At 45.4% G+C, this 27971-nt stretch overlaps 1 protein-coding gene across 1 annotated transcript in view; it reads right to left on the bottom strand.

Moving 5' to 3' along the window:
• Positions 1–27971, bottom strand: part of TULP4 (TUB like protein 4) — a 124309-nt gene that overhangs the window by 50393 nt on the left and 45945 nt on the right. Inside the window, exon 2 of the mRNA XM_090280036.1 lies at positions 5560–5688. Within this exon, the coding sequence (XP_090136162.1) occupies positions 5560–5688 (129 nt within the window). The remainder of the gene's footprint in view (positions 1–5559; positions 5689–27971) is intronic.

Genomic DNA, 27971 nt, shown 5'->3' with positions numbered 1-27971 from the left:
TGATACCCACCAATGGATTTTGCTGAGGTTTTATTTATGTCCTAAAACAGGACTGGGAAACTATGGCCAGTTGGCCAGATCTGTCCTGCCACCCGTTTCTGTATAACCTACAAATTAAGAATGGTTTAAAATGGTTGAGAAGAATAGATAAATAGAAGAATGACATTTTGTTCTATGTGAAATTATACAGCAAATTCAAATTTCAGGGGCCATAATGAAGTTTCAAATTTCATTAATAAGAGTTTTCTGGAAATCCATTTTGTTTCCTGTTATATAATATTTACATAATAGCCTCATTTTGACTCCTAGTCCACAAAGTCTTAAATATTTACTATCTGACCCTAGTTGATGTGGCTTAGTGGACTGAGTGCTGGCCCGTGAACCTAAAAGTCACCGGTTTGACTCCTGGTCGGGGCACAGGCCGGGGTTGCAGGCCAGGTCCCCAGCTGGGGGTGTGTGAGAGGCGACAGATCTAAGTCTCTCTCACACATCAGTGTTTCTTTCCCTCTCTTTCTTCCTCCCTTCCCCTCTCTCTAAAAATAGATATGTAAAATATTTTCTAAAAATTTACTGTCTACACCTTCACATAAAAGTATATGGAATACTAGAACATGATCAATTTTTGCAAATTGAGGAAAATGTATGTTCTCTTACTGGTGGGTTCAGAGTGTATATGTGTCCACAGGTCTAGCTTACTGTGTCATTCAGATCTTGTGTATCTTTGCTGATTTGTGTTTGTACTGAAACCTCTGAGGATATCAATGAATTTATTAAATTCCCCTTTCAGTTCGGTCAGTTTTCTTCCTATATTCTGAGGCTATTATTAATAGCGCACACATATTTAAAAGTTTCTTCACAAGCCACAGCTTTTATCATGATGTGGTTGGTAATCCTCTGTAAACCAAACATTGCTTTCTGTCTTTTTAAAGCCTATTTTAGCTACTGCAGCTTTCTTTATTCCTTGATATTTGCCCAAAATATCTTTTCCATCCTTTTACTCTAAACTTGCATATGTCCTTAAGTTTAGGTGTGGTTCTTAACAGCAAACAGCTATGTTTTTTAAACTATAATCTGTCAAGCATTATCTTTTGATTTGTGAAATCAGTCCATTTATATTTACTCTAATTATTGTTGTATTTAGTCCTATTTCTTATCACCAGAAGTTACTTTTTCATTTTATATTGTCTTTTCTTTTTCATCTTTTTTAACAACAAAAAAAATTGGCATCTATAGTCTTCACCATTGTTCATACTTAAAAATGTTCGACCTTCTTTAAAATTTGTGACATTACTGGAATATCACATTGCAGATAATAATAAAATAAATGAACACGTAGCAAAGGGATGTGAACTTTTTGCTGTTTTCCCAGCAGGGGTTATGAGCTTATGTTGCGTGGTCAGCAAAGTCTCCCCTGTGACAAGGTTAGGGATCTGCGAGATGCCCCTTGAGCAGCTAGCTCGTCTGAAGTTACAGAAAAAAAGTTGTTTTCTTAGGTAAATTCAAAACTTTGGTTTTACCCACCTTATGTTTTGACCAATTACACTATCTAGTTTTTCTTAAGAACTTAAAATGTGTTTTAGAGACAACATATTAATTCTGCAATAAAATTAGAAAGTTCTTTCATTTTGCAAAAATAATGCTTTTACTTACATGCTATTTTAACTCATTTATCTTGGAAAATACTGGTACTAAAAGGAAAAAAATCTGAGTAGCGGGCTGAAACATATAGTCAGTGAAAAGAATCTCGTTCAAGACCCCACCAATGTCACATTCACAAAAAATTATAACATAGGATATTCACACATGAACTACTTGGGTTTACTAAATCAGGTCAGCAAAGAGTGACAAGAGTGCACAGCAATCGGAAAAACGAGAACGGGAAACTCAGTGCCAAATGCTGTAAAGAAAATGAGCAGAAAGCCCCTCCCACTGGTTGTCTTCCAGCTGCAGAGGGCTGCAGGCTCCTGCTTCCCTAACGAGCATCCTCAGTCCTGTATTCACTGAAGCTGAGCAGCAGCCTGGCGGGCCCCTGCCCGCGGCAGCTTTTCATCAGACCGGCCTCGGCAACTACTACTGTAAAACTATGCACGCACTGTTCCAGACTCAATTCTGAAATAAAGGACCCAATCACTTCCTAAAAAAAGAAATTGTTACAGCATCACTTCGCTTTTGCCAGATGTTTGATTACTTTGTCTCGATGAAAGGAAAGCTGTAGAACAAGGATCACCTATCATTTCTTCTAAAAAGCATTATTTTTCTCTAAGCAGATTTCAAGGACATTCCTCTGCCAAGTCGTAACATTGTCCCTCCTCCTACCAGACACTGTCAGGTGTACAGAGCCACTGATCCTTCGACCAGTGATTCATCATCACCAGAGTGTGACATTCTTTACTCAAATTAAGATCTGACTTCAACACAATTAAAAGCAACCAAACAGTGAAACTATATAAAAAAAGACATGAGTCAGATCATAGGATGCAGTAACTACTTTGGTGGAACCCAGTAGGCACAGCCATTTGTGAGAGTCTAGGTACTTCCAGGTGGTCTATGGCCCACGTAAGCTCATTCACCTCCGGGCCTGAATTCCTCCTTCCTGCCTTTGCTCCTAATATGCCTGTTTGCACCCACCTCTAAATGACAAGCAAAGCTGAGGAATATGGCGGTGGTAGGGACCACACAGCTGCTCTAGAGGTGACAGGAGGTTCCCTCCTCAGCAGGCTGCCAGTCAGGAGGAAAAGAGGCGGTGACCGCGCTGGCAGGCTGCTCAAGCCTGAGCCCTTTTCTATAATGTCGACCTTCAGCAGCGAGCCAGCCAGCCAGAGGGCTTTCTTTGGGAACAACAAAGAATGGCAACTGGTGACACGCAGTCCAACAGTGACCCACACCCCAAGTCCCCAGTAACAAAACAGACCCCGTCTCTTTTATAGACTTGGGGCGGGGCGGGGCTGTTGAAAACGAAGATTCCATTGGAGGGAACTGGAAGTTCCGAGCGTGGCCACGTCTCATTGGCTGAGCTATGGCCGCCTCCCATTGGCTGAGCTGTTCCCGGGCCAGGAGAACTCTCCCCTCCTCCTGCTGACAGTCACGTGGGGTCACTTCCTGTCGGAGATGCAGGTGCCGCTCTTCCCGTGGGGCCGGTCCTGTGCGTTGAGTGACACATACGGGAAGGGTTCTCTCTTTCCATCTCTCAACTTCATTTTAAGTGGGGTTTCTGTTTATTCGTTTTCACATTTCCCCCTTTTGATCAAGATCTTCCTCCAAAGGCATTGCTGATCAAGAGTCAGGTTTTTCTAGCTACAGAGGCCTTCGGTCCCCTGATGCCAGAAAGCACCTTTCCTGGGTGATATGCTCCATGTCAGAGGGAAAGCGCACAGACTGGCACCCGACGGTGGTCACGTCTGACACAAGGAGGGGCAGGAGGGAGCTCTCTCAGGCATGTCCAATCTGCTCTGTATCTTAGAATACGGAATATGGAATACGACAAACGTGCATCCAGAACGGAAAGAATAAGCACTTTGGGAAGCCATAATACAGGAATAAAAAACCATGAGGCAATTAAGCTAAAAAAACGTTTGGAACAATACGTCTTATCAATATACTGTGAATACATGCATTTCTACTAACAGAGCAGTTTTTGTCAGGGAACAGGATGGTGTGATAGAGTGTTCTCGACTTAAATCTGGGTTCAAATTCTCGCTGTAGCAAGTCACTGAACCCCCTGACCTGGTTTTCGCCCCCACTGACTGAGAATAACAGTAGCTTCTGAAAAGGGTTCCTGTGGATCCCGTGGAGACTGCGTGAGAACACCCGAAAAGTGAAGCACTGGGGTGGCCCTCCCAGCCCCCCCCCCCCACTCTCTTTCTCTGTGTAATACTTTGGAGCCCTCTTGCCATCCCAGCGAAAACGCGTCTCCCCGACCACGGCGCCTTTCCAGGGGAGGAGCTCATTCCCGTTTAGGCAGATGGGAGAATCACAGCCCTTCAGAGACCCCTGCAGTCGAATTCAGAGAAGTTTCCACTTTACAGAAGGCCACGGAGACTCACTGCTGTAAGACCTGAAGCCGGTCTTTGGTGCTGACACTGAGGCTACTACTTTCGGGCAGGCAGGCTCTGTGCGTGGCTGCTAAGAGGTCACAGTGCCTCGTGAAGCCCACGGACACTCTTAACAGCTCGTGGAGACTGCCATATGCGGACAGTGCTATCAGCACTTCCCATGTCGAGTCTTGTTTAGTCCTAGTGATTCTCTGAGGCCCACACCATTAGCGTCCCTATGGTACAGATGAGGAAACTGAGGCACAGAGAAGTATGTTCCATTACGAAGTCACTGAGTGAGATTCGTGGCCTGTGTGGTCTGACTCAGGGCTCAGGCCCTTGACCACAGCGCTCTCCCCCGCCCCGCCCAGTGACATGAACTGCTCATGGTCATGGCGATCTCCACGTCCCCACGCAGAAGGCTAATCAGTAGTCGCAGGGTGGGCCCTAGCTCTTCTTTCCTCACTCTGTGGAGGTATGCAGGAAACTGACGTGGCCCTGTCGGTCAGTCAAAATCATTACATTTACTCTACCAGATAAGTAAGTTCACAAAGGAAATTCTATTTTCACCCAGAGGTACATCTGTCTTCTGTGAGGACATCTCCTAACGATCCCAGTCCGCTAACAACTGCGGACAAGACCTTTACTCCTTGTCGTTCTGTGTCGCCTCACCGATCTCTGGCTTGCACACTCGGAGCTCGGGGCTTATTTAAGCAGCAGGTCTGCGAGCAGCGGGTGAGCGTCCTTCCCTCAGAAACGGGTAAAGGCTGTCACAGGGAAGCCCCGCCGGGAGGGCAGTCTCAGAAAGCCCTCAGCAATAAGGGCCCCTAGCTCTGTTCAGTCTCTGGGACGGGGTGTGTGCCCTTCAGCACAGAAGAGGGGCTCCCTGGGGCCCGCCTCACATAGGAAACAGAGTAGAGCTGTCCCCCAAACCAGAAGAATCAAGGGAGCGGGTTTAAAGATAGAATAGCTCAGCTCAGCTCAGCTCAGCAGGGCGTCCCGGGAGCAAACTGTTTTCCTCTGAGCGAGACACATTTGGATCAGAAAGGGAGCACTGAGGGCGGCCTCGGTGGCCTCCTGATTGAAACCCGACAGAAGAACGCATTAGAGACTCAGCTTGGTGAGTGGCCGTGAGAACAGTCACGTGGGGCTGCTCCCCGTGAGGGGGCCCCGAAGATCCCCACGCGAGGGAAAGTACTTGTGAAAGGGAGCAAAACAGTGATGCGCCAGCAGTGCCGCAGGGATCCCAACTTAGCAGCACTCACCGCGCTGCGTGCAAAACTGGTCTCACAGATTCAATTAAAGCTTTAAAACTGGGAGCAGCCCCGCAACAGCAGCGCAGGTGAGAGCAGGGAGTATGGTCTTTCTCTTTTTATCTGGTGATATACTCCTGAAGCCAGAAAAGTGGCGTTCTAGTTTCATTCATTTCTACTCCCCCTTCTCCTGGGAAGTTTCCATTTGCCCGGGAACACGTGGGGCGTGCAGTGTCTCCGGCAGCCCTTCCCTGGAAGAGGCCGCAGCCACTCACCTGGGCCCCTCGGTCATTGACCAGCTCCACAGACCACCTTCCTTCGTACTGAATCCACACAAATATCCCTCCGTCCGCGTCACACGTGGCCAGCTTCTGATATGGCTCATTCCACCTCACCAGCACCACCTAGAAAACAGACAAGAAGATGGTTACCACAGGGACTGAGCCAGCGGGCCCGGATTACGCCTACAGAAAAATCCAACCTCAGAACTAAGCAGGATGCCTGGTCAAAGGAAAAGCCTGGGGAGGGTGTGGAGATCCGGGAGGGGGCAGGGCACAGCCCACACACATGGCAGAGTCACGGGGAACCAGACCCAAATAAGGGCTTCCTGACAAATGGCGAACTGCAGCATGAAAATGCCCATCGCTGCAACTTCAGAGGGCCCAGAGGTCACCTGTACCTGCCCTGCCTCTCACCAGTGCAAGGGTCCCTCATCCGACAGGCCTGTGTGGTGGCAAAACAACTTTCACAAACTCTGTTGTGTATTCGAATCAGAGAACTATTGATTTAGTACAGAAAGAGGGAGCGACAAGGTCTACTTAATTTCATTTTCCTTCCAACGTGAAATTTTCTATATCTTTTCTAGATTCTTATTTTCAAATTGTTCAGCATCTAAACATGGCCAATTAGGAAACCATACGCATTTAAGATATCTAAGTTGTTTAGCATTTATCACAGAGGAAACAGGAAGAAATGGTAAGTTTCAAAATGTTAGAATGTAAATATTTAATTTTTAAATTTGAAAAATTCTCCATCTGGGTAATCATGTTCATCCTCCCCAACTTCCGCTCCCTCATGTGAGAGGCAGACCCTCTGGCAGGCGGCTTGTGGGGTCAGGGAAGTGCCTAAGGACAGCCCGCAAAGAGCCCAGAAAACCCCTAAGGACACAGGACCCACAAAACCAGCTCGCTGCGTGTGCCGTGGCGCATGTTCCCTGAGTGTCACCTGACGGGCCCACGCTGGCGATCATGCCGAATCAAGTCAGCCAGGCACTGAGCTCTATTTAGAGTGTGCTGCTGTGGCCAACATGGAGTTGGAGAAGAGCAGGCCCTGCTCTTGGGAAAAGTCCAGCTGGGAGCCAGAACGCCCACGGACATGCGGACATATACTGACGTGTGTACGTGTGTCTGTCAAACTAGGACTACCATTAAGCAGCAAGAGCGCGCCTAACGTTCGTAAGAAAGCTTTGAATCCCGTCTCCTCCCAGGGCTTTGTGCCTAATAAACTAATAACCCTTGTGTACATGTGGCGCCTGTGTAAGTGGTCTCTAAATTCTAACTTACACAGTTGACCTTTGAACAACGAGGGGGCCAGGGGCCCTGACCCCACGCATAGTCAAAAACCTACCTCTTCCTTTTGATTCCATCCAAACTTAACTGTGGCCATCCACCAGTTTCCACGAGGGGCTGGTTCCTGGGCCATTATAAACACCAAATACATGGATGCTTAAGGGCCGTATTAAAATGGCGTAGATCAACGCATACAACTGGAAGCCCTCCATCTGTGGTTGGCGGGCTCCATGGATGCAAAACTTCAGACACGCAGAGGGCTGACTATATATTTACTGGAAAAAACCCACGTATAAGAGGACCCACGCAGTTCAAACCCATGTCGTTGGAGGGTCAACTGTACAATGACAGACTGTCAAGGTCCCACAATGACCAGAGCCCTTCTCAAGCCCGTGTGCGTCCAAAACAGAGACCAACGTAAAGTCCCGGTCATTCTTGCTGTACCGCGAGCACAATGATTTTAGGTCTTTAAGTCTGGTTTCAAGGTACCGGAGTGCTAGGAGCGGCCCACGGCCTTGGTCCACCACACTCAGTGGTATTAGCATTAGTTGTAAGTTGTAAGGTACGTAATAAAACCCTCAAATTTTCCAAGAGGAAATTCTTACCCACTTTAAATGTAAAAATACTGTAGCTGTTCTTCAAAATTCTGCAAAAATCAAAGAAAGCCTGAGACATGGCAGTCAGTCGCCAGTCAAATCTAAGCTGGGTGACGGCTCCCACACCAAAGGCACTTCCCACGGACACAGACACCCCAGCAGCCCATCCAGCCATCCTGCCTCGCTCTGGTCCCAGCTCTGCATGCACAGTGCTCGCCCCACCCGCTGCGTGGGCGCCAATTGTTGCTGCTCACACACCCTCCCTGCAGAGCTGGGGGGGAGGGGGGGCAGAGTCGTGATAATCTTTGAATACCGACACACGGTAATTCTGAATAGACTGTGCCAAAGAGCAATACATAATTAGAAGTTATGGTACTTATTCAGTTACATCTTTGAACTATAAAAGGTTATTAAAAAATATTTCAAGCAGGTTGTTTTCAACTCCCAAAGGCATTTTAACAACAGCTATTACTGCCTGCCTGCCTATTACAAAGTGTTAGGTGCTAAGACATGCTTGTCCCTGTAGAGCTCCGTTCACTGAATGGACATGACCTAGCGCTCCGTCTGCAGTTAGAGAGCTGTAGACACACACAGCAAGGCCCTCAACACAGGTAGACAGGGGGACAACGAGTCCAGATTCACTTTTTTAAGTCTAGTTTTTAAATTCTCTAAATTACTGCTGGAATTTTTTAAAAATAGCAAAGTCGACACAGCAACAAAAGTCTTTAAAGGCAATGAATGTGTCATCTTTATCAAGTTCTTTCAGACCCAGCGATGATTTGGCCTGAGCCTTGCCATTCACAGAAGTAGATGCTACTACCATTTGGTCCCCAAAGCCACAGGCTCAGCATTTAAGGCCACAATCATCAACAGCCTCTAGAATGGCCACTATGGGATGGAATATGACCAATAACATGCTATTCCTTCTTATTGGTTTTGAATTATTTTCTTAACACAGTGACCATTCAGTGACTATGACCTTCCTTATAAAATGGTACTTGATGGCAAGACATCATGCTTGATAGCATAGAGGTCAGCCACCTTTTCTATACTTTTGCCTTTTTGCTTTAATATCTAAGTATGGTCGCATATCTGGTTTGCATCAATGATCAAACCCCTTTTCTTCATGAAAACAGCCGGCATAGTCACAGCACAACACAAACATGAAAGAGCAGAGGCAAGAACTATTTTAAAGTTACTTCTAATGTCAAAGAGTTCTTGGGCTAGTGAGAACACAGTGTAGCTGCTGGGTAAACAAGAAGTTCACAGACACAAGTGCATCCTTTGGTAACCTGATCAGCTGAGATACCAGCTTTAAATGGAAATGCAGTCCCCCCACACACACTTCTTTGCTGTGAGTTCTAACCAGTAAAACTGGGTAAGTGGGCAGCACCCCTAAATTAGGGGAAAAAATCCTTCCAACAATTCTGGGTTTAAAAATAAAGTCACACTGCTACTGTCGGTCCCCTGGATTAGTGCCCTCATTTCCTCTCCTCTCCAGTTTGTAGCAGCCTGCCTTATCTCTCAGCAGCTTAGTTCCTGTTCTCAGATCCTTCCAGTCCACTTGGCAACATGAGGACATACCAGAGTGCTGAGGAATTACCAACTAGCAGGCCGGCTGGGTTCTCAGTCGCCCAGATCATGCGGCAGAACGTAGGGTGCCCAGGCATTCTAAGGCTGAACTTTCCTTCCCTTTTAAAGGAAAACGGCTCAGGTTTACACTGGGCACGGCAGTGTTTAGGCTGTTAGCTGAAGGGAGTGTTTTCTACTAAAAACACAGAGGATATGCTAAGTTTTGACCTAGGTCTTTGATTATTTAAAAAAAAAAAAAAAAAAAAAAACCCAAATACAACAACAACAAAAAATAAATGCCAGCCTGTTACCCTAATGTAAGATGTTCTGTCATTTTATAGATATTGTTATCGATAAATATTGAGGACTATTACAAGTAGAGAAATCTACAGTAAAAATAGAGGGCAGGCTGCTGAAAGCCTGTCTGGGCAGTGATCTAACACCCTCAATAAGTCACTTCACTTCTGACACCTAGGACTATTTTTAGGAAGAACAAAACTGTGTCAGTTAACCCAACTCAAGGATAGTCATCTCTTCCAGCAAGAATCCTTCAAATGGTGTTGATAAATATAAATATCCTTTCTATTTTACAGAAATACATGGGAAACCACCTCTAAATACAAATACCTCAAGTAGTAAATCCCTGTATATGATTACTACCCCTCGGTTCTTATTCTGTAATTTATTAAGAGAAACAGCAATAACTTTAATTGTTCAAAAAACCAAAATGAGTGCCAGTTTCATTTTTGATGCATTCAGTCATTTAAACAAAGAACCAAGAGCACCTTAAAAGAGACTCGGAGAAATTCCCTGGGAACGGCGGTTTCTGAACTGGTGCGCGCCAGCCGAGGGCCCCGTGAGATGGCGCGGCCGCGGGCAGCAGCGACCACCCAGCGCCCCTCTCCGGGTCTGCCAGGGCCGGTGACAGCAGCGCATCCTTCTAGGCTTGCGAAGAGTATGCACCCTTGAGCCCAGGGACCTAGGGACCTCCCAACAGTCTGAACCGGAATGTCGGGGGGATGACCTTCTCAGTCCCAGTTTCTCTAGGACACTTCCCAGGAACCTCATAGTTATGTATTCCTTCCCGACATCTTCCAGACCTTCGTTCTGGATAGAGTTTACACCATATTATCAGTCAGGGCTGCGTTAGGGAAAAAGAATTCCCCCAAGTTCCTAGTGCCGTTCCTGGCCGTCTCATCTGCTAAGCGCACCAAGCCTTCCCCTAAAGCAACATATAAAAGCTCTGAATGGCCCCATTAAAAGGACAGTTTACAGGAACCCCCCAGTCAACCCCTTCATCTTCCGGCTGTGCAGGGCCCCTGTGCTGTGGACACCTCCCGCCCAGCACCGCTGCGCAGGGTGCAGCCACTCCAGACTCGGCCCGCCTGCGTGGCCTCCCCAGGAAAGGCTGTGACCTGGTTTACACGCCCCCCCTGTAACACCTATTCTTAACATCTTACATAGTATGGTTTATTTGTCACAATTCACAAACCAATAGGGGGCTATTATTATTGACCAAAGATCACCCTTTATTCACATTCCCTTAGTTTTAACCTAGTGCCCTTTTTCTGTCCCAGGGTCCCATCGACAATTCCACATTTAGCCATCAAGCCTCCTGAGGCTCCTCCTGACTGTGACAGTTTTTCTGACTTGTCTTGTTTTGGGTGACCTTGACAGTTTTGAGGACCCTGGGGTATTCTGCTGGATTTCTCTGTTAGGATTTGTCATGATCGGCTGGAGTTACTGGCCGTGGGAGAATGAGCACAGAGGTGAAGTGCCCTTCTCCTCACATCGTATCAGCAGTACATTCTCTCAGCAGGACTTATCACCGTGGATAGTGGCTTGCTCACCAGGCTGAAATGGCATTTGTCAGGTTTCTTCACTGTAAAGTGACTCCTTCCCCCTTCCACACTGTGCTGACGTGACTACAGGCAGCCGCACTTGACGGAGGAGTATCCACCTAAATCATCACTCTCCTGCCAGTGAGGGTTGTCTATTCTCCTCCATTACACTTATTTTTTATCAGTACGGACACATGGATATTTACTTAATAGTTTGGGGTATAACCCAATACTACTTCATTTATTTTATTGCTCAAACCGTTCCAACTTTGGCCACTGGGAGGTCCTTCGGTTGGCTCCTGGGATCCCCTCCCCCACATCTGCTGCCTGTTTACTGTTTAGTGTGTGTGTGTGTGTCTTTTAGCACTGCCTTACTTTTCTGACACAAGATTTTCCAGACTCTTCATGTATATTTCCTGCCCCACTCTTTAAATTAGACATTTCTCCACCAAGACCTGGTTTCTTCTATTGGAAAATGGTATGAGAGACCAAGATCCGGGTGCTAGATTCAAGTAGCTCATTGCTACCATGGTAGGTCAATAGCTTTTGACATTAAAAAATCAACATGTTGTGAGATGAGCCTGGGGCATCTTGTTATTCCATAGGCAAAGCAGATACCAAAAGGCCTCTAGGACCAACCTGAAGGAGCTTCCAGTGACCAAGGATGAGCCATTTGAGTACCAGAAAGAATTAGTGCAAGGCACTGAGACAAGTATGCTAAAATCCGTGAGTTCATGATGGTCCTAAAAGATAAAATCCTCACTATTAACCTATGAAGAATGGTACAGAATTTATTACTCTGAAAACTGGGAAGAACAGAGAAAAAAAACAAAACCCACATTCATCCTGCTATTACTTACAAATAGTTCCCTATAAACAAGTAATTGATGAGGCAAAGTTTTCTTGCTATAAGTATTCTAGTTAACAAATAGCAAATAATTGACAAATCTAGGATATCACCGTTTTGTAACTACTAATGAAACAATGGCTCTAGGCAAAGATTCTCAATGGCTCCTAAAATCACTAGGTGAAAGGCTGATGGGCTATAGTATGAGTGAATCAAACTGGTAAGCCCTAGCTAACTAATCAATTTTAATATCACAAAAAAGGCAGATGATCATGTATTATATACCTCCTCATGGAAGCGCATGATGCTACCTTTGTAGTACCAAAACAATACAAGAAAGAAAAAAGAAAAGAAAGAAAATCAAGCTTGAAGTCTCTAGACCCAAACAACTAGTTTACAAAAAGCACAGAAAACAGAAAAACGTATTATAGAACATCCTGAGGATGTAATTCGCAAAATCCATTTATCTTATAGAATTTCTCACATTCTGGGTTTTTCTCACATAAGGAAAACAATAAAGAGATGAAGAACCTATAGATGAAAAGATTTAAACGACATAATGCAATGCATGTCATGAACCTGGTTTGGATCTGACCCTTAGAACTCAGAAATAAAAACCACCCATTCTTTCCTAAAAGGCAGAAGATGTGAACAGACCCTTTACCAAAGAAGACACACAGGTGGCACACAAGCACATGGAAAGATGCTCAGCATCATCAGTCATCAGGACATGCTGACGAAAAGCACAGGGAACAACTCTCTACCCGCCTGAACAGCTACCACGAACACTGGAGAGCACTCAGCGCTGTGTGTTCGAGTCTCCAGTTTACTCAGTTGGTCCTTGCACTCCCGTGACATAAACAAAGGAGCTACAACACCTGCTCCCCTGGTGTAACCTTCACGAGTATTAAGCAGATCCCACAGTGTCTTCCGCTAGGAAGGCAAAAGGCCTTAGCCTTTATCCTGTGGGTGATGGAAAGCTGCGTCAGGCTGTTATTCCTTTTTAAAGCATGTATACTTTATCTAATATCAAAATACTATGAGGCTTAAGGTTACACCTTAATCAGCAGCCACCCAATGACAACGGAAGGTGCCAGGCAGAGCCCCTCAGTGGGGAGAGGCGACGATCCCAAGCTGCCCATTTGGGAGCAAGGTGGAGAGGACGTGCGGGGTCTGAAAAAGCACATTTGGTATCACCGCTTTGATTTGCTTGCTACTGAAGTAATACACGTGCTTTAATCGACTTTCAGTTGATTCCTTTGAAATTTCAACCACTACTAAAGGGTAAGAGTTTTATCATAAATATACATGAGTTTTCGGAAATACTGTCACAGAGAACTAAATGTTTCTTGTAAGACATGAGACACACATGTGCACAAAAAGCTCAAAACCTGTGCTGCGCGCCCCAATTTCAATTAAAGCGCTGCGTTACTATTTCCTGTTAGTCAGCATTATCTCTCCCCCCAAACTGCTATTGTGAAACAATGCCACTGTATACCCTGGGGTTAAGTTCTCCTTAAGTACAACATTTCCAGTTGGTGAGACAGACAGAGTGTCTTAAAAAATGGACTCATTGCTTGACTTTAGGAAGTAAAGGGAAAGGAAAAAGAGGAAAGGCAAGGTATCTCCTACCCTGACAGACAGGAGCACGCCTGTGCGTCATCCAGTCGGCTTCCCTCACGCACTGCGCCCCCCGGGATGCAGCGCCTCTCCCCCGTCTGCCTCCCTGCAGCCCCCCAGCACTGCTCTGGGCTGAGGTGCCATCCTAACACCCATCTGGGATCAGGAAGGGTTAATTCCCAATTTTATGAAAGGATTCTCTGCAAACAAAGCAAACAAGAAAACTTAGGTGCCAATACAGCTGCAAATAAAGCAGGTTATCTGAGGTATCCAGAGTAGAATCAGGTAACCTCAAAATAGAAAATAAGAGTGTTCTGAATTTAAAAAATTAACCCTATAAATTATTAGCAAATAATACCCCCCTCCTTGCATTTAAATTTAATTCTGATTTGTAGCAAGAATACCAACTCAAATCAAGAGGTGTATGTTAATTTAAGCCAACAAATATGTTGGCTTCCACAATATAACTCATATATTTTCTTTATGCTTGAATTCTTAAAATCTCTTCCTTGTTTCTACAATAAATATAAAGAAGCACAAACCAAATTGTAACCTACCACTTCCACGGGGTTTTAAGGCTTGCCAGAAGGCATCATGTTTTTATCATTGTGCCTTGTTACCTAAACTCCTGAGCTAAGTCATCATATTTATGATTCAGAGTGTCCCATTCTGCCCTGGCCAAGTAGCTCAGTTAGTTAGAGCATCGCCCTAATACACCAAGGTTGCAGGCTCAATCCCTGGTCAGGGCACATTCAAGAAGCAGCCAATGATGAGTAAGTAGAACAACAAATCAATCTCTCTCTCTCCCTCCCCTACTCTCTCCCCTTTCCTCTCTCTCTCTCTCTCCCTCCTCCTTCTTCTCTCCCTAAAAATCAATAACTAAAAAATTTAAATGTCCCATTCTAAAACAAGGGCGATATAACCTCATATACCTGTGAAGAAATGAACAGACTACAAGAGGGTCCAATTCTCAAAGGACCCTGTGGCCTGGCACCTGGAGCGGCGTGATCATCTTTACAAAAAAGGAAAAAGACTCAGAAAGGGTTACTGGCCCAAAGCACCCAACTGACAAGAGGTGGAGCGGGAGCGAGGAGCCAGGTCCTTTCTTTCCTAGTCCAGTGAGTTCTCCTACTTAAGAAATAAAGCAGGGCACAATCATTTGATGATCCTATTGTTTTAAATTAGAAATTTCTAGTTTAGGACTTTTGATCATCTAAAATCAACTCTGAAAAATGTTCTGAGAAAGCCAAAACAAAATCGTGGAGCAGAACCAGGAGACATGAGCACAACGGATAAGCAGCTCTATGAAGGAGAACTTTCAAAAAAGGGCTGCTGTCTGTCAACAGAAGGGGCACCTCCAAAAGGAACCCGGAGCCCCGGGAAGGTTTAGGCAGAGGCCCGGCAGCCAACCGCCAGGGGTGCCTGGAAGCAGCTGCTATAACCAGGGGGTTACTGGACTCGGACTAGAGGACCCCCACAATACCACCCAACCCAGAAGACTACAAACTAAAGGTGCTCTCCACATCGGTGATGTCATGGCCTCAAAAACAAACAAACAAAAAACCAAAAAGCACATGGGGCGCGGTGCTGATCTTAAGCTTTTAAGTATGCACGTACGCACCTGCTGCTAAACCTCCACTAAGTTTGCCAAAAGAAAATTCAATTATTGAAGTGGCTAATGGCTGTTCTGATGAGAAATTTATGTTTTAAATATTGTAACAATCTTGCCATCCAGATGTGTGCTTTTGCCGTTATTCACATTTAATCTAACAACATTAATTTTCAAGATGTTCCTCTTCAGTTCTCAGAGCAGTTAAGACAACAGGATTCTCAACATCCTGCTCTTCAAAATCCCCACCTCTTAGCCTGGTTCGCGGAGCGGAGCACTTGTTCAGGAAATGGGACCGCTGCAGGCCCACGGCCACCACCTCCGACCTGCAGCCAAGTTTGTCTGACCACCAGCTGAAGGCAAACCCTTGGCTCCCCCCCGGGCAGCCCACCACTAAGCCGCCTAAGCAGGCCCCCGCTGAGCAAGCAGAGGAAGCCGGGCCAGGGACACCGACCTCAGCGGCCAGCAGCACGGCTGGGCTCCAGGCTGGGCTTTGCACTCTGACTCTGTTCTGTCTGAGAAAAGTCAGGTTGGCCTAGATCATCCCCAAGGATCCTTCTAGCTCTAGTATTCTGATACGCTGAGTTCTGCCTGGTCAAGTACAACGTGCCCACTCCTCAGTGCAATATCCTGGGAAGCTTAAGTACTCACGCACACACCCCAAATCTAGCACATCATGACATACCGTATTTTCCGTTTCCTTTTGAATGAACCACAGGACACCTTATCCGAATAAATGTGTATTCCTCTCCCTCTCACTGACAGCCAAGTTCCTCACATCCCCTCCCAACAATTCCATTTCCTGTCCTTATCTTTGCACACACTAACGTTCTGAAATGATTTCACACCTCTGTGTTTTGTATTTAATCTAAACCACACACTCATGGATAGAGAGAATACCCTTCTTTTCACTCCGCTCCCCACATCACTCTGGTGGCTCAGAGGTGACAAATCACACGCAGAGGACCACCCTCAATGTGCAAGCTCCCGCTCAGCAGTCCGCCCACAGGCAGCTTTCCCTGCCAGGGCATAGCCTCTGCCCCTGTCACCCCCCCCCCCACTTCTCAGTCACCTCCCCCTGTGCCCCACTGTGCTGGAACCCCCAGACCCCTGGGCCTGGCACAGCCCCACCCCCAGGGCAAGGCAAAGTGCAGAAGAGAGCAGGTGCATGGAGTCACAGGTGACTCTTTTCTTTTATTCCATGGGCAGCTAGTGCTGACCATGGTCACTGCTTCAGAATTACTTGTATCACAAAAACTGAGTCAAGAATGATATCTGTGAGGAAACAGGTATGAAGATGGTGTATTCTGTACAGAAAAACCCGTCATGTTAAAGTTAACTGAACTTTCTTCCACTTGCCAGTGAGAAGGCGGGGGAGACTTGGGCACTTTAAAAACGACTGTGTGCCCCCGTGAGGACACTGTCCATGAGGCTGTACTGCAGTTTGTGGAAGACATGTTTGTTAGGGAGGGACTCACTTACGGAAGGTATGAGTCATCCCTGGGAGGGCATCTGGGTTTTAGGTAACGGCCGTGCTTTTGAAGCTTAAAGTAGCTGAAGAATTTTCTGTAACTTGTCCTGATAATATCCATGGGAACCTTCGTAACTCTCTGCATAGAAGTCAACAGACGCCCAGTTTTATCTAACGCCGTTCCAGGAACGATCTGTGCAGCTACCACTAAGATTCAGGCTCCTAAAAACCAGTCCAGAACTCCACGCTGCTTCTGAGTGATTAACTTCCACCACACGAGGGAACAGACAGAGACACTTCTACAAAAACCACAGAGTCACTCAGAATTATAAGGAAGTCTTACACATCTTAAAAAGTGAAAAAAAGAACAGCGAGGGGGTGCCGTCTCCCCGTCCTAGGACGACGGCAACATACAGAAAAGTTAGAAGAGCAGCAGGTGAAAGGACACCCATGAGAAGGCCCAGCTCAGGTAAGCCACAGGTGGAGGACGAGTCTCCAGCCTCGGCTGCCCACACCCCAGGGCCCTGGCTTCGCGCCACGGTTCCCCTCCTCCTGGGCCCCTGGAGTGGCCCCCAGTGAAAGGGGCCCCACACAGCTCCGGCTCTGTCACTCACTCCTTAGGCTGTGGGACCCCAAACAGCGCAGGCACACGCGTTCACTGTATTTTACGCAGCACTGTTCACATCCAGAGAAAAGCAGGTTTTCTCAATACAAGGGCCTTACGGGGACCTTATTTCTGCTCCCTTCAGCACACAGCCACATGTCCCATCAATGGTTCTGTGTTAGAACTAAACTATCATCATCATCAAGTATACAGTATGCAGAAATACGTAAAATAAATACGAACTATGAGAGCAAAAATGTGGCTGGGTTTCTTATCAAATTCAATTATAATTCTTTCATGCTTTAAAAGGCTAGAAATGAAATTCTGCATTAGCAAAATTATCATCAGGATGGCTTCAGTCATTTCTAACAATACAATTATTTCCTAAAGGACTGGTTGCCGGACTACACAATTAACAGCCAAATGACACTGGGTTGCACCCCAGTTAAAGGGGAGGAGCCCAAGGTACTTCTTACATTTAACAAGCATTTGTCCTACACCAGACACCAGGCTGGAGCCAGAGAGACAGCTAAGTGCCCACTTGGCTCAAACACCCAGAAGGCTGGGGGTGGGGCGAGGGGCCACTGGGCAGGCGGTAAGTAATTGCACAAGGAGCTCAGCTCGATGCTGGGAACGCACGCAGGGAGCCCCAGGGCAGTGGAGAGCGGCTGTGGGGAGGCCTCCTGAGCACCAGTCTCTGCAAGAAAGGGCTTTTTAGGTGTCCCATACCGCACAGCCAGGGGAACTGAAGCACTCCCTGCTAACACGAATTATCTAGAACCCCTTCAACAGGCAAGCAATCTCCATTCTGCCCAGCATTCCCTTTCAGAGTGAAAACCGGGGGGAGCTTATGAGCAGCCACAAACAGAACATTACAATTACACGTGCTCTAGCATGTGTAACATTCAGGAGTATCTCCTCAGAATATTTAAGTGTTTAATTTCCTGTGTACAGTTAGTTGATCCTTAAACACCACAAGGGGTAGGGGTCCCCACGCCCATGCGATGGAAAATCCTCCCGTAACTTCTTATTGTCCAAAATCGTAACTCCTAATAGCGTCACTGGAAGCTTTCCTGATAACAAAAGCTGATTAACACATGTTCTTTACGGTCACATGCATTATATATTGTATTAAGCTAGAGAAAAGAAAACGTTTTTAAGAAAATCATAAGGAACAGAAAACACATCTGCAGCATTTACTGAACAAGCCTGCACATAAGTGCAGTTCCAACCTCTGCCGTTCAAGGGTCAGCTGGTTACATGCTTCTGCGGTTTAACCCAACACTGGCTTTCAGTTAATAACTTAAATTACCTGAAAGAGATTTTGAATTCTTTTATAACCTAAATTCAATTTTAACAACTCTCTATTTGCATTTAGTTGTGTGTCACTATCAAAGCTCCACTTTTTCCCACTTTGTGGAAGGACCCATTATGCTTCACAGATCTGCCTGTGCCCTGCTGACAGATGTAAACATAACATTCTTTTTGAAGGGAATTATCAAAGGCAGCTTGGATGACAAAAAAATTCAGCAGCCTTTAAACTGTAAAAACAAGAGTCAATTCTATTCCATCACGCGTACTCTGCATCAAAAACGGGACACACAGCTGGGTGAGTCACAGAACCGCCCCGAGCCTCAGTTTCCTCGTCTGTGAAATGGGGAACTAGCACCTAATGGACAGGCCTGCTGCAGGGAGCAGAATAATTACCACTCATTCTGGACTTACCACTGGAAGGTTCTTCACAGCACCATGTCTTTTAATCCTCACCCAAAACCTCCACGGGGTAACCAGGACCCTCTCATTGTGAAGATGGAAAACTGCCACTTAGAGGGGTTCATCAATCTATTCCAAATCTCTCAGCAAGTGGGGCGGGAACCACAATGACCCTGGTAGCTCAGACTCCAAAGCCCGTCTTACACGATGCACAAAATTTACCTCGAAATGAATGGAAGACGTAAATGTAAGACCGAAAACTACATACCTCCTAGAAGAAAACACAGACAAGGAAAACACCCTGACATTTGTCTTGGTGATGATTTTTTTGGACCTGACTCCAAAAGCAAAAATAAACAAGGTGGGACTAAGTCAAACTAAAAAGCTAAGAAGGAGGACGAGGAGGGAAAGGAGGAGAAACCATCAACAAAATGAACAGACAACCTACTGAATGGGAGAAAATATTTGCAAATTATGCATCTGCTAAGGGGTTAATGTCTAAAATACATAAAGAACTCATACAACTCAGTAGCAAACAAACCACCTCCCGGTTATAAAGTAAACAGCCGTGGGGTGTAACGTGCCGCGGGGTGCACTTGCGTATTTGAAAGGCGCTAGGAGTGTAGATCTTAGACGTCCTCATAACAAGAGAAAAATATTTTTTGTGCCCAGGTATGGTGATGAATGTTAACTAGACCTGCTGTGACTATTTGACAACAAATACAAACACGGAGTCATTATGTTGTGCACCTTAGAATACGCTGTACGCCCAAGGAAGGCAGGAGGCCTTTGGCGGGAGTGTCAGGGGCACTGGGAACCGGGCCGCCCCCTGACAGGGCCAGGAGAGAGAGAGAGAGACACACACACACACACACACACACACACACACACACACACACACACACCTCCAATGGCATGCTGAATACTTAAATGGAAGGGATGTGAGGAAGGACCCTCGGGCCTTCCCTCACCCTGCAGCCCTAATGCAGGACCCAGATCCTGGAGAGAGGCACCCGGGGGAAAGGCACGTCCTCCTTTCGCGGGAGGAGTCTGAGCGGACGGGGCCTGCTGAGGAACCTCCAGAGAAGCCCCCTAGCCCACGGCCCCTGTGTCCTGTCCCATGTCCCTCCATGCCCGCCCTCCCTCTAACCTGCTCTAAAGACACTCAGGTTAAACCGCGCCTTCCGCCCAGGAAGCACGAAATGCGCACGCTCATCCCTGATTATCCGCCTTCTGTGCGCAGACCCAGCGGAGAAACTGGGGGGGCGGGAGATGCTCGCCTCCCCCCGCAGCCCACTGGGCTGCAGGCGCCCAGAGATGAGGCTGGCAAGGACCCAGTGCTCGCTAGTCCCCTGGGAGGGGCCTGCCCACCCCCGCTCTGCAGACCACCGATGTCTCTCTTTCTCACTTTCAGAATCGGACTTCCAGATTCTTGTGCTAGTTCCCCAGTAGGACGCTGCCTCCCTGGAAAAAAATCTTATTGTTAAAAACTTCTCTGCTGCTAAGCAAACACAGTCTCACTTTTCGTAAGGACCTCCGAGCCTCAGTCCCACCATGACCCACTTCCCTCCGTCCCTCCCCCGGTGACATAAGCAAACACAGCGTGGCCTGAGGCCCCCCTCTGGCTGCGCTCCCGGCCCAGCAGACAGAAAGCAGGCTCGCCCGCTCTCCAGGATTCTCAGGGGCTGTGCTTAAGAAAAAGGCGTGGGCATTTCTCGTAGGGAAGTTAAAACAAGTTTTTGTTTGTTTTTTTAACAAAACCTGCCCTACTCGTGGCTAATTAAGTGAAACATCTTCCTAAGTTACAGTATATGTGTGTATACAGAAAAGCAGCCTGCAAGGAAATACCCCATTGTAAATAATAGTTATATCTCTAGGAGATGGGATCATGAAAAATTTTATGTTCTTCTTCTTGTACACTTTTTACAAAATAAACATTTATATAATTCATATATATATGATTACATAAAAATTTTAAAATATATTAAACTTTGTCCCCTCAGAAAATTTTCAAAGAATCTATTTTATAATAATGAACTACTTTTGACTCTACCTTTTAAAAAGTATTATACCTGATGTAAACAAAGCAAAACTTGATGGATCACAATATTTACTTGATGTCTCAAAGGCATACAGAGCTAAGCTTTTCGCAAATGTTTCTGAATCATCCGACTGAGTGGCATAAGAGCAAAGATGATTCTTGCCGAGGATAAGCAAGTAAGCAAGTCAGCGTGAGAGCAGGCAGGGAAGAGACGCCCAGGCTCTGCTCTTCCCAGGGCAGATGGGACAGGATGGACTGCAGGGGGCGGGCATATCAGTAACGGTGACAGTGATAACACCAGAGCTCAGGGTCACTGGGGCCAACTCTCTGATCGGCTCTGACAGCACTACCTGCATCTTCTCACTTAATGCTCCCAGTGAGACGTGTTCTCCCCATTTCCAGCAACGAGGAAGTGGAGGCACGGGAAGATTTCAGAACTTGCCCCGGGTCTCACAGCGGCAGGGGCCACAGCCACGATGAGAAGGTGGCGACTGAGCCCAGAGCCAGCGCCGCATGCCTTACCCACATCACATTCCAGATCAACCCCAGGAGGACAGAGCAAAGAACAGGAATATCCAACATAGCGCATCAGCACAGAACAGAGCTGTGCAGGCACAACACCTTTGAAAACTGACCATTTTCTAAGCTTTGAGGCCACAGGGGAAGGTCAAAGGGCAGCAGACTCAGCGCGGAAACGCGCCTGCCGCTGGTTAGGCCTGCAGTGGCCGCCCCGTCTCTGTGTCCGGCAGCTCGGTTTCCACGGGGCAGGGCGCCGCCGCCTGTCCGCCCGTGCGCACGCACGCCAGCGCTGCCCCACAGGGTGCCTCCCGGCCAGCTGGCTGCAGGGCCAGCCATGACTCAGGCTGGCCTGCCAGGCCTTCCACGCAGCTGCTGGCGGTGGCCGCTCCCGGGGGAACTCAGGGACAGAGGGTCTCCGTCTTCCCTAGCACCGTGAGCGACTGGGGCCATGGAAGCCTGGGGCTATCAGAAACCCCCTACGACGGAAGAAGTTGACAAGAGAGGAGCCGAAGACGCGACCTGAGTGTGTGGACTGAGATCCGCCCAAAGCCAGGCTGACCCAGGCGTATCAGCTACAAGCGGGAATCATTCCGTTTCTGGGTATGCAACTTGTAACCAAAAAGAGTTGTAACTAATACTAACTAAAAGTGCCAAATGAGTAAATGTAGAGGGTCAGAACAAAATCAGGAACATGTGTCTGTCCAATACAACAAAGAATTAAGAGAAAATGCTAAATAAATAAATACTAAGGGGAAAGGATGGGTTTCCCCAGTGAACAAAGAAATACACATGTAAACAAACAGGCTTGCTGGCAGTGCAGGATGGGGGGCGGCTTACCCGTCACCCAGTCCCAACCTGAGACAGCCGGGCCAACCTCTGCTGACTTCCGAGGCCCCCCCCTGTAGTCAGGGCCGGCCGATGAGGTGTGAGCAGAAATCTGCCAAAGCCTCACCCCGCGGTCTCCTGCCGTCTCCTCGAAGGTATCTGGAGCAAGACGCAGCAGCCACCTTGTGATCACGAGGAAAAGACTGAGGGAACCAGGGAAGCTGCTGAGCTCAGGCTGCGGAGCAGCTTCTTACCTCTGGGCTTCCTATTACGCGATTCAAATCCCTATCTGTCTAAGGGACAGTGAGGCCCATGTTGCTACTTCATTCAGCAGACACTTCCTGAGGGCCTGCCACATTCCAGGCAGTGTTCTGGGCTCTAGAAACACACGGTGAGCAAAACAGAAAAGGCCCGCTCTCACGCCTAACTAACCACTACAGGTAACACTAAGCGTCTATTCATACGCCAAAATAACGGTAACAACAGAAGTCACCATGACATGTAACACCCTGCGCTGGCCAAGGCGAGACACTGCTCCCCTCGAACACCACAGCGCACACTGGAAAGCAAGCAGGCCACAGGTGTCAAGGCAGCCCAGCCCCCGCCGAGTTCATTTTCCTTCGTCCAGGAATTCCACGTCTTTTCCACCAGGTGTGGAAATACATTTGAAAGCCTCAGCCAGTCAATATTTCTAATCTATTTAAAATTTTATCTTAAGGGAAAACATTGCTGCTAAGAGAAAAAAATTCTTTTAAAAATACTGACCGAACTGCTAATGATCACTTGGTTTAGCTCTGAGCTCCTCGTTACCCTCTCCTGTGGGCATGAGACTCTTTCTACAGGTAATTATCAAAAGGCAAGAGAATAACTGCTAATGGCCTGGATGTATACAAGGGCTGTACATTATTCAATTTTTCAAGATATACTACTTTACTCCATTTCATAATAAAATACTGTTATGGTTTTTTAACTTTACAAAAACAAATAAACAGCAACACTCTCATCCCTCACCTGTCCCCAAACAGACACACACGGACACTACACTAAGAAATCCTTACATTACAGCTGTGTTCATACTGTTATATATTTCAAGTACAGTATTCCCTCTCTATATTGCAGTTCACTTATTGCGGGATTTTTAAAAATATTATATTTAATTATTTATCACGGATTTCTCTCTATATCGTGGAATTTTGCAGTACAGTATCCCCTCACTTATCACGGGTATTACATTCTAGACCCCCCGCGAAGTAGGAATCTTACATTTATTCTACACTCTTAAACCTACGTAACTTTAACAACATATGTATATCGTACTGCAAAATCCCGCGATACAGCGAGAAATTCGCGATAAATAATTAAATATAATATTTTTAAAAATCCCTCGATACAGTGAGGCCGCGATAAGTGAACTGCGATATAGAGAGGGACTACTGTACTGTGTACGTATTTTGTTAAAGTTACGTAGGTTTAAGAGTGTAGAATATGGTTAAGAACATAAGTAGTGTTTATAAAAGTGTGGAAAAGGTTACTAAGGGAGTGGGAAAGGTTATTAGAGGACTCGGAACGGTTTATAAATGTGTGGGAAAGGTTTATAAAGCCTTAAAATATACATATACTAAAATAAATATAAGGTTCTTACTTCGCGGACTTTCACCTATCGCGGGGGGGGGGGGTCTAGAACGTAATACCCATGATAAGTGAGAGAATACTGTACTTCCATTTTATTCCTATTTCTAAATAAACATCGTACCTAAAGTAAAATAAACGCAGCAGTTGAAATTCTTTACTCTTGATTTTTAGTTTCCACAAAACCATTCCATGGTTCTTCCTCCTCTCAGACACCTGACTTTTCAGTTCCCTGGGACACAGGCTGCGGATCTTAGTGCGTTTGTTCACCCCTTTTCCTGCTGCGATTGAATTTTCCCATCTGGTAGGCGCAGTAATGACTTTTCCTTATCCAGGGAACTGCTGCATAAACCCCATCCTGGAGGTGGTCTCTAGAGACCCCTGCAGTTACAAATGTATTCCACGAAACAGAGTATAAAGACTGAGAGTCAGGTTCAACTTACCACGGGGAGTCAACCTCCTGTTCAGATGAGGTTATGAATGCTTTGCTGAATGAAGTTAACTTTAGCAAGAAGTCCACAGTGCAATAATGTAGCTCTTTGTAGATACCACTCCCTAGCTGGGAGCAGTTCCCATACTGTAGTAATTGGCAAAAAAAGCTAGAATTCAGGCCGTTGTTTTTAAGTCGAAGATGCTAACAAATCAGTAAGGACAAAACAATTTAAACACCGACCAACACATGGGGGAGTAATTAAATAATGGTACATTCATTTATTTGAATAACAATTTTTCTTCCTTCTTTAAATCCTTTTTTTCTTTTATTAGTGTCCTGACCAGCAAAGAAGTCACATACAATTTATCTCTATAAAAGCAAGGTGATCAGATGTTGCAAGTTTCAATTGTTTTATAAAGAGCCATGCACATCTGTAAATACGTTGTGTCTTTTTGCCTGTTCTTGTGTGCGCAAAAAGGAGTTCACGAAGAACACCAAACTAATCAATGGCTGCTTCTCCAGACACTGAGGAGGACATTTCACGTCACGGACTTCTTTATTTCTCACTGTGCACATGAGTGACTTACACAATTAAACATGTTTAACACTACTCAACAAATAAACAAACCCTACCTAGTTGCTGGTTCATGTGAAAGTTTTGTTCGACAGAGCCGAACCAGGCTACCCTCTCCAGCAGAAACACTGACCGTAAACCAAAGCATCTTTCTGCACAGGAAGTGGGAGGGGTGCCGTGGGCCCTGGCCGTCTTCTGGCCAAATTCGTACTAAAAAACAGACATCTTGCCAAAAGCACTGTTTGCCAACACCAAGGAAAGAGGCATGCCACATGGTTCATATGCACTTCTTCGATCTTCACATAAAACATACAATTTTTTGTGTATGGGAAAGACAAGGAGGAAAAGCTCTCATTTTATCTCAGGGAAAAGTTGCCTTTTATTAATTTTAGCTGCAGAACTTAGTGAGAAAATTAAATCTTTTGCCTGTTAAGGAAAATACTTTCAGCAAAAACATGCCCTAGCTAGCAAAATTATGAAGCTGTTTATTTGGGCTTCATATATCTTTTTAAAGCTATGGTCCAGCAAACCACCTCATCTTGAGTTGGGACACTTCTTTGCAAGTCTCAGATAAGAGATCGGAGACACTGACCACTGGACAGTGACGAAAGGCCTGTGTTCTGTACAACTGCCCAGTGGTGCGGGAAGGGTCATCCCGCTGTCACCAAACATGGGTAAATGGCCACCCAGTCTAGTCCAGTCTGTGCTACGTTGTTCCTGGTAAGATTTCAATGATGATACTAATAACTGGACATAACTTACAGAGGTAATTTACCTCAATGGCTTCATAAAGCTATTTAGAAAATTTTATTTTTCAGGTGTCTGCCTTGTTAAACAATAAAGTAACTAACTATACCTGTGATGAGGGCCTTTGTTTGATTCATTAGAAAATGAGCATATTATTTCTTTCTGAGCATTTTATATGATAGATAAGAACAATTTTATTATCAGTCTTCTATATAAACAAAATTTCAAGACTAATTATTTGCTGGTTAAGCATAGAAATTACTCTTATACTGTATGAATTAGATGAAATCTGGCAATTTGTTATAATAGCTAGAAAACAAGAAAGGTGTGATTATTTACATTTACTCTAGCTAAACCGTTTTAGATACTTGAATCTCTTAAAGCAGCAATTCTTTCCAAGTAACAATATTAAAATGTACTAAATAAGACAGCAAAATGGATTAACTACAGAGTTCATTTGTTGGGGAAATCAGTTTGAGCTGATCACATGCTCGTTCATGAATATGAATTTAATGATGAAATCTAAGTTAAATTTGCAAAGGCTCAATAAAGGGAGGTCTCTAGAAGAGATTTCAGTTGAATTCAGTGAACGTGGCCCAACTGTCAAACATTAGAGATAATAATTAGATAGAGGCTGTGCACATTGGTACCTGTCCTTTTCAAGAGGCTTTAGAGTCCTGCTCATTAACAGAGTTGTATCCATGAGATGGTACATGCCAACTTTAAATAAGTGAATTGTATGGTATGTGAATTACCTCCATGTGTGCATGTGTGTGTAAGGAAGACAATCTGAACTCCCATCAGAACCTTCCTTGAGTAAAATGTTGGCAGTGCTGTGTTTCATAGCAAGTAGCACATGCCTGGGACCACGGAAAAAACATTGTGGCATCCATGTGGTAAACACATGGAAACACTACTTACTGGTCAATCTGCTACTCAGAAATAATGTTTTAAGTTACAGTAAAATGTGTGAAGTGTCCATGCACCATTTTTTAATGATTCACTATATTAACCAACTTTTCTCTCTCTTGTCTTTTTTGTTTTGTTTTGTTTTGGATTAACCAACCACCTGCCAGTCCCAACCTCTTAAACCCTTAAAACAAGGACATCTATTACGGTATGCTGTGTTGGGGGACTGCACGGAACTTTAAGATACAGATGTGGCTGGCAGGTGGCCTTCTGGTACATAAGGCCTGCAGTAACCAGGGTGTTCTGGGCGAGAAGCGGTCTTCTGTCTGTGCTCTGTGCTTCGGGGCAGCGCCACGAGCTCGCGCTGAAAGCTCTCCTCGGCAGCCGTAAACACAGCTGTGCGGCTGTGACTCCCTCTTGGCTTCAGTCGCCCGTGCCGGGCCCACTCTCCCGACTAGACTGCGTGGTGTTTCTTCCTGGGTTTATCCTCTGCTTTTACATTTTTCTCATTTTAACTGCTTTCTCTCTTTTTTTCCTGTTTATTTCCGTAACCAGAGATGAGAAATGAAAAAATAAAACTAATTCTTCCCCAATTTCCAAAGCTTTAAAAACAGCTAACGCTGTGTGCTAGATACAATCCCACACACTTTCTAGGCATTAAGTCAGTCAGTCTTCTTCTAAACCTCACCAGACAGCAAACCCTATTGTCCTGATTCTGCAAATGAGAATATAGAAAAAAGAGATTTAGGAACTTGCCCAAGGTCATTCAGCTAATAAACAAGTCAGATTTCTAACCCAGGTAGCCTGGCTTATAGTTCTGTACTTGACCATGACAGTATACTGCCTTTCTGAATAAGGAATGTCCTATCTGAACTCTGTAGCTATAAAAACCTAGAGTCCAGAGATTAAGTCCCTTCTTAGACATACAATGTTACATGTGCAATATATTATATTGTTTAAAATAAACTTATATATATTAAAGTAGTAAGAAGCGAGTTTCCTGCACTGTCTCACTGGCACCTATGAATGCCACAGGCAAGTGCTGCTCTCTCCCAGTGAGGCTAGAGCACCCATCTGTCACGACCATGTAAATTCCATTTTGTCACCATGAAGGGCTGGTCATCCTCCAAATCATTTTAAATAAATTTTTGCTTCATTGAATTTGAGAAATCAATGTTTTATTCATATTTGAACACTGAAATGCCAAATTTATTATTCTAATTCAAATTACCTGAAATTGGTAATAAAACTTAAAATTAACAAGGTAGTGATTGACCTGATAGTTGTGGCTAGACTTAAATAAAATGCTTGGAATGCGTATTTCAGCTGGTCAATTGCAATCTTATAATCAAGATATTATACAATGCATTTGTGAGATTTTCCTGACATAACATCTGAGCTGTACAGCTCCATATTTGATGGCGAGACTTGGGGGAAAGAAGAGAGAATAAAAATTAGCATCAAATAAGAGACTTTATGTACCAAACACTATACGAAATGAAACGTGCAATGTATACATTATAATGTATAATTATATAAGGTGTACTTATATATACCCCTGGCTGGTTT

The sequence above is a fragment of the Furipterus horrens genome, unplaced genomic scaffold (genome assembly GCF_987537825.1).
Source record: "Furipterus horrens unplaced genomic scaffold, mFurHor1.1.pri manual_scaffold_6, whole genome shotgun sequence".
Classification (NCBI taxonomy): domain Eukaryota; kingdom Metazoa; phylum Chordata; class Mammalia; order Chiroptera; family Furipteridae; genus Furipterus; species Furipterus horrens.
Note: the sequence above shows the minus strand (reverse complement) of the source record. Positions and strands in the feature narration are given on the sequence as shown.